The 13,506-nt window shown below is 33.9% G+C and overlaps 1 protein-coding gene and 1 pseudogene across 1 annotated transcript; one reads left to right on the top strand and one right to left on the bottom strand.

Annotated features, from left to right (window-relative positions):
- Positions 1-6,651: 6,651 nt before the first annotated feature.
- Positions 6,652-9,330, top strand: LOC18109780 (origin of replication complex subunit 5-like; annotated as a pseudogene).
- Positions 9,331-11,182: 1,852 nt separating this feature from the next.
- LOC18109781 (uncharacterized) lies at positions 11,183-11,917 on the bottom strand. Its single transcript, XM_006388006.3, has 2 exons — positions 11,776-11,917; positions 11,183-11,672 (listed from the first exon to the last, which is right to left on the bottom strand). Exons 1-2 carry the CDS (start codon positions 11,910-11,912, stop codon positions 11,183-11,185), a joined length of 627 nt encoding a protein of 208 aa, XP_006388068.1. The 5' UTR covers positions 11,913-11,917.
- Between the last annotated feature and the right edge of the window lie 1,589 nt (positions 11,918-13,506).

Genomic DNA, 13,506 nt, shown 5'->3' with positions numbered 1-13,506 from the left:
GATATTAAAAGAAAACAAAATAATTTTTTTTAGAATTTTTGAAATATTGGCCTAGTTCTCGTGGCTTTAATAAACTAGTTATTATAGTCAAAATGCATGCTAATACATATATATTTTTTGAAATTTTTCTATGTTGTATGAAAATATGATGTGATGATTTTTTTCTCTATCTTTGGAGAGACTAAGCCGTATGCATGAAAACAAAATATTTTTTATTAAAAAAATTTTGATGACTTAACGAAAACCAGGTATTTAAATACCGGATTTGTATCTTTACAGTATAAAAATACAAACCGATATTGATCAAAATGCAGTAAAAAATTGCAGAAAATCACATATTCTTTGAAATAATTTTTGAAGAATTTTCATTTTTTTTTTAGGTTGTACCCAGTTCGACCCATGTGGCTGGGCTGGACCCAGCAGGCCTAACCGGGTCACTGGCCCAAACCAGTGACCCGCCTGGGAAAACAAAAGGCACGGCTCACGCGTGCATGCTCAGTAATATATGCAAATAGTACTGTTCAAGTGAATTATAATTCACTTGAACAGTGAAAATGCCAAAGGAAATCACATGCACAGAGACGTAAAACGCATACCTGGACGTGGAACCGAAAGGGGCGAAGTGCGATGGCGAACACTCACAGTGATGCTGGTGGCGGTGGAGAGGCAGCCGACGAGGGCTCACGGTGGTTCTGACGGTGGCAGTGGCTGGGAAGCTCGATGACAGCAGATGTTTCCTCTTCTTCTTCCCCTTTGCAGAGGCGTTGCTTCTTCTGTTGGTTTCCTTTGTTCCCTCTGTCAACAATGTTCTTCCTTCTCTACAGCAGATTCGTGGAGGTGCTGGTGGTGGTGGCCTGAGGAGTGGCTTGAGCGGTGGTCGGCCTTTCTTCCTTTTCTTCTCTGCGTTTTTCTTCAGCTCTGTTCTCCTCTGTTTCCCTTTTCTTCTTCTGCTTCTCACGATGTTGTTGTCTACTGGGAGGGCGGTGGCAGCTGGAGATGATGCTGGGGGCAATGGAGAGGAAGCCGACGATTCCTCACGGTGGTTAGGAAGGTAGCAGTGGCTGATGACAGCGGCTGTTTTCTTCTTCTTCTTCCCCATGCAGAGGCGCAAGTTGCTGCCTTTTCTTCAATGGTGCTGCAACGGGGGAAGAAGATGGTGAGCTAAAAAAGAATGACGATGTCGTGGGCAGTGCTGCTGTTTTTGTGCTCCTGGTGGCGTTGGTGTCGCGGCAGCCGGCTGTGGTCGCTCTTCCTTTTCTCTACTGCTTCTGTGTTACTTCTTCTCCTTGTTTCTTTCGGTTTCTCTCTTCTCTACACTCTCACAGTACCTCTCGTTTCAAACTTATCTGTATTCTTTCCTTCATTTCTCTCTGTTCTCTCTTCTCTCGTTCAAACTTCTCTTCATCCCCCTCTCTCCTGTGCTGGCGTTGGGGGTATTTATAGGGCAAAAGGGAGCGGGGGCGTCCTTATTGCCACCCTATGGCAGCGCATGGGGAGCAGGGCTTTGCTGCCCTGCCACAACGCCGGGCTGGCTGGCCAATAAGCGTGGCTGGCAGGGCGCAGCTCCCTCGATGTATCATCATGAGAGGGTGTGGGGTTTCGAGAGGTGGCAGGCATGTGGCGTGTAGGGTTCATTGAAGAAAGAAGAAAAAACTTCCTTCCCCTGCTGCACATCCAGGGGAAGGAGAAAGGGGAACAGTGTCGTTCAAAACGACACTGTTCTGTTTTTTTTTTTTAACATGAAACGACGCCGTTTTATACAAAACGCGCCGTTTCATTTAAAGGTGGCACCAACATTTGTTTCCCAAATCAGTCCTTAATTTATCCTTTGTTCTTTTAAGTCCTCACAATGTAATTTTTATTTTAAGAATTAATTCAATTGCATCCCTCCTAATTTCAGTCTCCGCCCCTATAGTTGGCCGCGCTTTTCACTTCAGTCCTTGGCCTCTGATTTATGCAATTGGACCCCTAATTGATCAATAAACTTCCAATTTCTTCAATTTGGCCCCTGATTTTGTTAATTACAGCCCCTACGCGCCTTTTCCAATTTGGTCCTTGGTTTCGGATTTTCTTAATCAAGTCCCTAATTGGCCATTAAACTTCAATATTTATGCAATTAAGCCCCTTATTTAACCAAATCAACTCTCAAAAATTATAATTTGACCCCAGAACTTTAATTTCTTCCAATTAAAGCCCAAATTGACTTAAAAATCAATTTTCCTTGCAATCAAACCTTCTATAAATTCAATTAAACCTTCGATAAAATCCAATTGAGTCCATAAACATCCAATTTTGGACTTTTCTCTTCAAAATAAATTTCTTTTCCAACAGGGCTCTCATCATTCAAGTATATATTGTAAAAAATTTCAATCCTTTGTATTTTTGAACCTCCTTAATCAATTTTTTTGATCCTTTTCTGAGCGCTCCAACCTCCTATTATTTTTCTAATTTCTTCCGGCTATATATTTTTATTTTTATTTTTGTGTGGAGACCCAAAAATGGGTTACAACATGGAGTATGGAATATAAAGCATCAACAAATAGACCATCAAACTAGATAGATGACTCGGGTTATTGCTAAGGTGATACAAGCGTTTCTTGGGAAGTAAAAAACAAAATATGACATGCCATTGACTCGATTGGATTTGATAAGCTCAATTAATTTAATAACATGAATTTAAAAAATACAATGGCAGTAAATAAATTGAAAAAATAATGACAACGAAAAAAAGGTCAAAAAAACCCTACCCGAGGCCATTGAGGATAACACGCTAAATATGCGACTTGGTCATGACACCAGGGTAACCCCGTCGAAAGAAAACTAAATAAAATCATAAAGCTCAATTATGAAATAACCCAATGTTGAGGGGCATAACTGAAAAAAATATTTTTTTAAAAAAAAAACCTAGTCAAACCAAGTTAATCATTTAACCCCATGTATATGGGCATAATATTGAAATAACCCCATAGAAAAAAAAGAAAAAACAAAAGGCATGAAGACTCGTTCTCAATCAATCAAATGTTAAATGATGAAATTGAAAAAAAAACAATTTTAAAAAAATCAAATGTTGAATTATCTGATAATGAAGGAAAAAAATAAATGAGAATGTGATAATCTCATATAAAACAAAATAGAAAAAAAATCAAAGCTCAATTTCTAGCAAATAAAATATGGAAGGAAAAAATTAAAGAAAAAAATAATCTAAAAAAGATCAAGAAAACTCTATATGAGCCCACCTGGGTCAACATGTAAGATTTGTAACCTAATTGTGATATCGAAGTAACCCCATCAAAAACAAATTGAATAAAACTATGAATCTTAGTTATATATATAAAAAATCAATGTTGAAGGGTGAGATAACCCAAATCATTTTTAAAATCAATGAAAAATACAATAGAAAAATTATTAAAAAAAATAGAGTTCAATCTCCAATTAAATAAAAGTCGAGGGATGAAACTAAAAACTATATATGTTTTAAAAAAGAGGGGGGAACAAGCAAGCCCGAGTGAATCTCCTAAACCTGGTTTAATCTTTTAAACTTGCAACCCGTGAAATCCTAGACCTGAGCTCAATTAAGAAGCTCAATTTTCAACCAATTTAATATTGAATGATGAAACAAAAAAAATCAATTTAAAAATTTACCAAAGTAAAAAAAAAAAACAATTATAAGAATGAGGATCAAATATGAAAAAAATCAAAGGAGGATGAATTCTTAAAAAAAATCAATTTTAAAAATTATTTCAATAAAACAAATAGCAATCAAAAGAATAAGAATTAAATTTTAAATAAAAAAAATTAAAGGATGATGAAATTAAACAAATAAATTAGTATAAATTATTTCATATAAAACAAATAATAATTAAAAGAATTAGGACCAAACCTGAAGGGAAAAAAAATTGAAGGATTTTTTTGAAAACTTGGAAGGTTAGGCATGAAAATCGAGGAAGATAGAAAAAAAAAAGAGGAAAACAGAAAGAAAGAAAGAAAAGGTCATCAATGCTAAACCCGAGATTCGTTGACCACATACATTGCTTAGTAATGGATGAGTTACCAAGATGACTCAAATGCAGCCCTAAAAGTTAGTATTTAGCCGGCAGGCAACGCCTCACTCGTTGCCTAAAGAGCGCGATCGCTACCCACATGTTGATGCATTCGACACATATATGAGCAAATGTTTTTTAATAATACATGTGTGTGTGTGTGTTAAATTACCAAATAGCTTTTAAGTGAACCTAATTATAACAAAAATAAACACATTGAAAAAATGAAAACACCTCTGGATGAAAGTTAAAGAAATTTTGATTATAGGTAATCCAATCATTTCACTATGCTTAAAAAAAAAAAGCTCATTAACATAATTTTAATATTTTTTGCTTTTAAGGGTAATTAAATTATTTTATTATGCTTGAAAAAAATATGATAACACCAATTTTTCTAGATCAAATTTGATAATGACCAATTGATCATGTGAAAAAAAAGACCTTATTACCTCTTCATAGTAAGTTAGTTGATTTTGTTTGAGAAGAATAATATAATCATTGTATTGTTTCAATCCACAATGCAACAAGTTTAGGGTCACAATGATTTACCCTTATAGTTTTTTTTTAATAGTTGATGAGTAGTAAATCGGTAATTGAATATCGAGTACTAGTTATAAGACACCACCATACACAATCAAGTTCAAGTAGATATTTATGATAAACAAAACTTGTGTTGTTCTTAAGTCTAATGACTCTACATCCATTAATACCATTATCAAGTTTGCACAAGTTTGGTTGTTAGCTCTTAAAAACTTGCTACGTTCATGGACTAGCTTTCATCGTAATTTCTGCCAGGCTTTTAGGTCTTGTTTATATAGAATTTTTTTGAAAAATTAGCATTGTTTAAAAGAAACTTTTGATGAAATAACATAATTTAAAAAACTTTTAATGAGATAGCACAATTTAAATGAAGCTAAGATTGGAAAAACCGACTTTGACAATTTTAATTAATTGTTTCTATATAACAACATTGTTTGATAAGGTTATTAATTGCTTGAATGTTTTTCATATAACTATGATCTTGGAAGCATCTTTAATTGGGGCATCCCACGCTTGAGTGCCCAACGATATATGTCGAGGCTTTTAGGTTGACCTACAACTCCAACTCCTATTAGGATATAAGTAATATTTTAACAATAATTATTTCAATTTAAAAATAAATTTACCTGGCTTGTTATTAACTTTGTGGGTTTGTAATGTTAGGTGATGTGCGAGTAGGTTGTTTCAATAATCTAACCCATGTTCTATGATTTTATCGTAGCGAGTTAGATACCTTTCCTTAACACTTTCATGTTCCACATATGATCTACTTTTGCATCGAGGAATCCTCACTTCCTTGTTCCTATAATCAATGTTGTGCTACACATGTGCTATACACATAATAGCTTCTCAATTTCTATCAAAATGAACCGCTCCAAGTAAAATTATTCTCCTTTCTACTTCTTATTATAAACATTACTCCTCGATAAGTAATTGGCAGTTGACTTAATTATATTTTTATTTCTTATTTTTACAGTGTAAATTAAAAGACTGAACTATACATCTTTTAAGCACAATTAAACTCCTTGCCTACAAATTTTTAGACTAACACAACTCTAGGATTCCTAGTGTCTTTTAATATTAGGTGGCCACTATAATTTTTAATTTTTTCCTTTAATTATAGAAAGTCTTGGTCGATGTCATGGTATAACAATGACCATTTAACCACGTCTTCTAGCCCATAAAAAAGGTAAGCGTGGGGTTGTGCTAGAGGCATAGTCATTAGTCATACTTATGTTATATGCATGTCATATTATTTTTTAACAAAAAATAAATAAAAAAAATATTGTTGATGTGTTTTTTGAAAAAATTCAATCATGAACCTAAAGTTTGATGCAAACTAGACGAAACACCTTTAAAAACATTAAAAAGGTGACATATTGGACGACACATGTATTTTTTGAAAAACAATATCAAGACAATGATATATTAAATTAACTCGAACCAATCCTGGTTAACATGAAAACCCGTGACTTAGGTTACGAGACCGTGATAAATTCGTAGAAAACCAATCGAAACAAATTGCAAAACACAATTCTAATCAACCAAGTGTTAAATGGAGAAAATAAAATAAAAATATCCAAAAAAACAACTCAAGTAAATCTAGGTAAACATTATGAATCGATGGTGCAAATCATGAGAACAAGATTACTCAACATAAAAACAAATAAGAAAAATACTAATAATATCTCCTAACAAATCCAATGTTAAAAGACACGATTAATTTTTTTTTTAATAAAACAAAGAAAAAAACCCGAGTCAATTCATTTAGCTCACGACTCAAGTTATGAGATGGAGATAACTATATAAAAAACAAATTAAAAAAATATTTTTTTAAGTTTAGATATAGAAAAATTCCTGGCATAATATAAATCTTTTTATTTGTGTGTGTGTATATATTTTTTTTAAATAAAGGAATGGCTTTTTAAAAGAAGCCCAATAGTATGGGTCCCATGGACCAGCTCCTGGGTCCAAAATCAAGGGTAGGCGTCCCTGGGCCTACATGGGCATGCTCGTGTTTGCTTATCGTGCATTTAACCCCACAGGATACAAGCATTTTGGCGGGAACGCTTCTCATTTTCCATTTCTTAACTCTCTCTCTCTCTCCTCATCTCTCCGCTACGGTAGGGTTTCGAATCATAACGAAACGCGCCGTTTCTCCACCCCCAGCAAATTCTCTCGTCAAATCTCTCAATCAGGTAACCTTCAACTTTCCATCTTCTCCTCTCGTTGATTTCTCATTTTTTATGTTTGGTTTCCAAGAAAATGGAGGAAACAGAAGGCTGCTTTTCTAGCAAGCCTTTCTCTACTTAGTTCTAATTAAAAGTTCCTATATTAATTGATCTATTTTTTTATATAATTTTTTTTTTATCATTCACAACTTTATCTCAAACAGAAAAAGAATGCAACTACATCTGTAGTTTTTCTATTTAGCAATTAACTATGTAATCTTTATTTTGATTATTAGGTTTCATTTTCTTTAATGGTTGTCTTGCTGCTGCGTATTTCTATGAGTTTTAGAACTGTTGCTAAATTTGAGAAGAATCTGTTGCCGCTGACAAAAAAATGATTCTTGCAAACTTGTAAACAAATGGGTAAAGAGGAAAGTCCACAAATCACCAGAAGAGTGACACGATTGTCTTCTTCAACTGCCGTCACAAGCAATGAGGTTGAAACAGAAAAAATAACCAAACCTTATAAGCCCACACTCAATGACTTTGTATTTGGAGGGGAACAACTTAGCTTCAACGATTTGCTTTCTAGTTTTCCTGCTAGAGGCAATCAAATTCGTGAGCTTTTGCGTCTTTTGGGTCCGGTGAATTCCCCTATGCTTCCATTATTTGTTTATGGAGATCCTTCTACTGGGAAAACTAGTACCATTCTTCAAATTTTTAGCTACCTCAATCGCCCTTTTGTGTATGCTAGCTGTCGTACTTGTTATAGTCTGCAGATCTTGTTTGAATCGGTTTTAAATCAGTTGTTGCTTCATAAGAAGAATGCGGCTAATGGCTATTCGAGTACAAAACGCTGTATTAAGCCATCTGATTTTGTCAACTTTGTTCGTGAAGACTTGACAAGTGTTATTGAAAAGCTCAGGAGTTTGAAGAAATTGGGTTCAAATAAGTCGGCTGGAAAGCCTAACGGGAATATGCTCTACTTGATATTTGATAACTTGGAGCTTATTCGTGAGTGGGATAAAAGTTCGAGTGCATTACCCTTTATGTTTAATCTTTATGATGTTTTGAAGATGCATGAGGTGGGACTCATATTTATCAGTAATACTTCGTCGGATACATACTACTCAAACATGGGATATACAGAGCATGTTCCTGTTTATTTTCCTGAATACACAGAAGACGATCTTCGTCAAATTTTGATGTGAAACCAAGCTAATCGAAAGTTATATTCCTCCTTTCTTGAGTAAGAACATAAAACACTTTCTTTTTGTCTTTTACTTCAATCTTTCGCTATGTGTTATCTAATCAATAAATGTGCCTTTTCTGCTTCTTGTCAACAGTGTTGTCCTGAGACCTTTCTGTAGAACTACTAGACGAGTAGATGAATTATCAACTGCTTTTTCACCATTATTTAGAAAGTATTGTGAACCATTGAGTGATTTGGCATCTGTACCCAATGAAGAGATGAAGAGAAGGTTGTTTAGTCATTTTCAGCCACATATTGCCCCTTCCTTAAATGAGATATTCTGGGTTCCATCTAAGTCTTCTACTGAAGCTGAAATCAACAAGGATACGAGGCAGAAAGGCAGCACTAGAAAGTCAGAAGTTAGTGACCATTTTGCTCAGATAGATTTCCACATGTCCACTTCTGCGAAATATCTTCTCATTTCAGCATTCCTTGCTTCAAGAAACCCAGCTACTCTCGATGCATCCTTGTTTGATTCAACTGGGGGATCTGATAGTCGCAAAAGAAAAAGGAAGTAAGTGGTTATTCTGATAGATTACTGGCTCTAACTTTTTCTTCTCAAATAATTCCTCATGAAGATTCTTTTTTAATATTTAGGTTTGTTTACTGGGATAACTACTCTTTTATATTGTTTTGGTCAGTGTTTATTCTTCTAATTTATAATAATTTAAAAAAGGGCTGCTCAACTTTATCCTTACGATCTCTTAATCAATGAGCTTTTGGCTCAGAGTTACTCTTACATATGTAAAATAGGTGAGATTTCAGTTTCGAGTCTCACTTGTATGTAAAAAGAAAACCCTAACAAAACTTGTCCAAAGAAAAAAAAACAGAGAGAGAGAGAGAAGAAACTATACCGTCCCCCTGTCCTGAGCGGCTGAGCCCCTTTAGGCATGAAGGATTGAAATGTTCATGTGTTAATTATGGAATATGATTAAAATTGAAATCAAATTTTAATGTAGGATTGGCCAAGATATTGAAGAAGTACGACAAGAGAACAGGTGGGTTATTGCGCCTTCCATTCATTCAAAAGGTGTTGGAGCAACCCTTTTTTATTACCGATCTAGTATCAAAGCTTGTCAAGCAATGCGAGTACATGATAGATACAGTATTCCCTGTAGAGGAAGAAGAGAGAGTGAAAGAAGGAAGAGAAGCAATAACGGTTGCGGGAGAAGGGATTTTCAGGAACACAATTGCAGCTCTAATGACCATGCAAGAAATTAGAAGAGGCAGCTCTACTTACAGCCATTTCTCTCTGCCTCCTCTGAACTTGCCAGATTCTGATCTTATTCAGTCATTCCAGCTCAATTCTCCTATATCCATTGTCTAATAAGATTAGATTTTATGAAATACTTGATACTGTCGTAGTCACACAATAATATGATGGTTGATTAATAATTTATTTCTCTTTTTTTTTGTATACAATAGTGTCAATGCAGTTTCTAATGATGATTAACGAATTCAGATTCAATTACGAGTCTGTTGGTGCATTAAGTTGAGGAGATTTGGGCCATATGGTTATTTTATTCAGGAAATATGTTTTGTTATAAGAATTTGTACTGCAAATAGACAATCTTGACAATCCTCCTTAATAAATGACCGAAGAAAGCTCCTGTGACTGGGGCTTACGTGAAAGCCTTGTCTCGGTTTGCCATTTGGCCTACGTGCTTCCTTTTGTTTGCTGAAAAGTAATGTGAATTATTTTTTTATATTTGATAGGATAATGAAAAATAAATTGAAAAATACTTTCCAGTATTTGATTATGTCATGAAAAATGAGCTGGAAAATAACTTATTGATGTTTTATTTTTTTCAAGATTATTAAAATATTAAGAAACAAAGCTTACAAATTAAAAAGTTGAATGAAAATGAAATTGAAAAAAACAATAATTTCATAAATTATCTTAAATAAAATAAATAATAATCAAAATAATAGAGATCAAATCTAAAAAATAAAAAAATAAAAGATAAAGAAATTAAAATAATAATAATAAATATTTCATAAATTATTTCAAATAAAATAAGTAACAATAAAAAAAATGAGGATAAAATTTGATAGATAAAAAATTTCAATAAAAAAATGATAGGGGAAAAATAAATAACAATTATAAAAATGAGGACCAAAGTTAATATAAAAATTAAATTTTAAGAGATGAAATTGAAAAATAAATATTCAAAACAAAATATATATAACAATCAAAAGTTTAAGGACCAAATTTGATATAATCAGCAAATAATATGACATTTTTAAATTTTTCACAACTTCTGGAAAGTGTTTTCCACCCAAATTTTTCAGGAAAACACTTTCCTGGAAACCAAGTCAAATTTTTATTTGACTGCAAAGTGTTTTCCGTTGACCAACTTTTTTAATAATAAATAAACACAAAAAAATTTGAAAAATAATTTCTCAAAAACTATTTTTGGGGAAACAAACATGGCATTAACATGTTTCCCTACTTTTTTTTTTGTCCAAAACCTCCTGTGACCGGGGCTTACGTGACAGCCTTGTCTAGGTTTGCCACTTGGCCTATATGCTCTTTTAACATGTTTCTCTAGTTTTTTTGTCCAAAACTCTGAACTATTGGAGGTTTGTCAAGTCCCGGGCTCCACAATAGGGAGAAGCTTGTTAGCAATTAGCTAACTTTATCAGCCCAGCACTCAGAGAAATGGCATCAATACAGTTCCATTCCTCGCCCTTGTTCATTAGATCGACATTTGGGAAATAATGGTTTTAATATAGGATTGTTTGCAATAGGATAATCCTCTTGCCATTTATTAATTTAAGTTTATGCATAGCTGCAAAGAGTTATGCACAGGGATTCTTAAAGGGAAGCTTGCGGGTGAGTTATCCACAAGGGAATTGTATAATTTGATTATTGGGTAAACTTCATTTCTTCCCCTAAAGATTCGTCAATGTTTAACTTCTATCCTTCAAGTTTAGAATTTTTCAAAATCACCCTTCTAGCTAGTTTTAAAAAAGTAATTTGATTATTGGATTTGTTTTCTTGAATTCTTTGAAGTTTTTGCCTGGATATCATAACATGTATGGAGATTTGAGAGGAGTGAGAAAAAATAAAATATGAAAAAGCTAACTTTTTATTTGATAGTATGAACAAAATTGAAGCTTTTTAAGAAACCTGTCGCGGTAATATCCGAAAGTAGAGCTTCTACCTTGGAGCACAATTAATTGGAAATAATAATCTCCACAGGATATTCTGGTTGTTCCTCAACCGAGATGTCATCCAGGAACCGATACCAAAAGCCAAGTATTTTGAATATTAACGTCATTATCCTTTGGTAGATCCACAGACATATGAATTGGACGAAGTTACGAGCAACCACGACAGGCAAAATAATCCACACAGCAAAAATAAGACGCCCTAGCAGGGCTGGGAGCAGGACCGATACCAATGAGATCGATGAAAAAGATCCTGCGAAGAAAGCAACATGACCTGAAAGTCGAGAGTACCAAGTGCACTTAAATCTCATGTTGGCAGCGAATGCAAAGCAATAGATGATTGTTGCCAACAGAAAAGCCCACATGCTTGGTAAGCTTGTTTGAAATGGAGACTGAGCTGTGCCTTGGAATTTAACTTGAATGACACCAATTAGCAAGGGATTGAGAAAGGCAAAGACAGCATGGCACGGTGTTGAGAAAATAAACCCTTGCAAACTGCAAAACAGAGTAACCTCATCAAAATGTCTTACAATCTTAATGCACATCAACATATTGCCTTAATAAAAGTGGATGAAAGATTGGTAAAGATGTATATAACCTTTCCTCCCAGCGGCAAAGATTAGCATCACAATTACAGCCGAAGTTTTGCTTGCCTTGTCCTTTTCTTTCATGAGTTCTTCGGGAGGATTTGCCAAGCCTTCCAACTGGATAGCCAGAGCCCCGCTGTTTCCTCATCTCAGTGTATGATGCCTCTTCTCCGCGATTGTATGAAACACTATTATATATCCATCAAGGCATCAACATCCCACAGCCTTTTTCTTGGACTAATATATCCCTCCGCATACAACAGTTTTTTCTTGAAAAGTAGTTTTAACTTTTATGATCTCCATCATACAACTGATACAAGCCTTTTTCTTGAAAAGTACTAATATATCCCTCCAATATATTCACCCACCCTCCTTGTTAAAAAGCACTATTCATTCCAAAAATTCATCAGGATTCGGCTTTTGAAAAATCCAATGTCTCTAAGGTACTTTCGTGATGACTTCCTGACCCCCTCTTCCTTTTTTTTTGTTTGACTAAGTCCAATATATCCATCCACACCCTCGTTGTTGAAAAGTACTAATATGTCCCTCCAATATATCGAATTATCGATCCACCCTCATTGTTAAAATGCACTATTCATTCTAAAAATTCGTCAGGATTCGGCTTCTCAAAAATCCAATGTCTCCAAGGTAATTTCGTGATGACTTCCTGAACCTCCTCTTCCTTTTTGGTTTGACACTTTGACTCACAAATGACTTCCTGAACCTCGTGATGACTTCAAATAATGCCAGGTTTCTTTAAAACGCCATGAATCCTCACCAATATTATATTGAGTGTTGAATTCTTTCAATAATTCAAATCAATTATTATAATGTTCTCAATGAATTTTCACCAATTTGTTTTTTTACCGTTTAAAGAAATATTTTCTTCTTTATTTTGGTAATGTACCTCGTCAATATATATTTTGGTAATATTATAATGTTCTCAATATTAATATGTGATCAACTATTAATAACTGGGCTTCAATTTATTTTTCATTTTAAAATTTATTTATGACTCAAAACATCTAAAATACCCTAATAAACCAAATAATAGCTCAAAAAACCGAAATCAACTTATTCTTCTGGTAGCAGCCGCTCACTAACACGACTAGGAATAGTAGGATTAGTAATTTTATAACCAGAAAATTAAACTGTTAATTCTGCTAGTTTGATGAGAGGACTTATTTTCAGCCAAAGAGAGAAAGTTGCCAGCAATCAATGTCAATAAGTAAAGACGTTGAGAGAGGTCAGAATGTGAAAGCTTGTATGGGGACATTAGAGTTTTGTCTTGTTGCAATTCTTTATTGTCAAGGAGAATTAACTGTTTGGCTGTATGTTTTAACCTGTGTTTCGCTAAATTTTGAAATTTTTTTATTTTTTTTACTAAAATTGAGTGCGGTTTGTACTTTTTGGATCGTTTTGATGTGCTGATATTAAAAATGATTTTTAAAAAATAAAAAAATATCATTGACATGTATTTCGACACGAAAAGCTATTTGAAAAGCAATCGTTACCACACTGCCAAACACACTCTTAAGATGACAAAGTTCCATTTCAAGATTATCATGTTTGACACAACAAAAAAACATGCCCTTTATTTTATTGTATGAACTAATCGGTCATCAAATGATGTTGCAATGATCTTACTTGAGTTCTTTTTTGGTAATATAATTAATGTTTAATGAAACAATATTGGATATTAATGATCAATTAGATAATTTTTTTTTATCAAATGTACTACT

This window comes from Populus trichocarpa, chromosome 1 (assembly GCF_000002775.5).
Source record: "Populus trichocarpa isolate Nisqually-1 chromosome 1, P.trichocarpa_v4.1, whole genome shotgun sequence".
Lineage (NCBI taxonomy): Eukaryota > Viridiplantae > Streptophyta > Magnoliopsida > Malpighiales > Salicaceae > Populus > Populus trichocarpa.
Note: the sequence above shows the minus strand (reverse complement) of the source record. Positions and strands in the feature narration are given on the sequence as shown.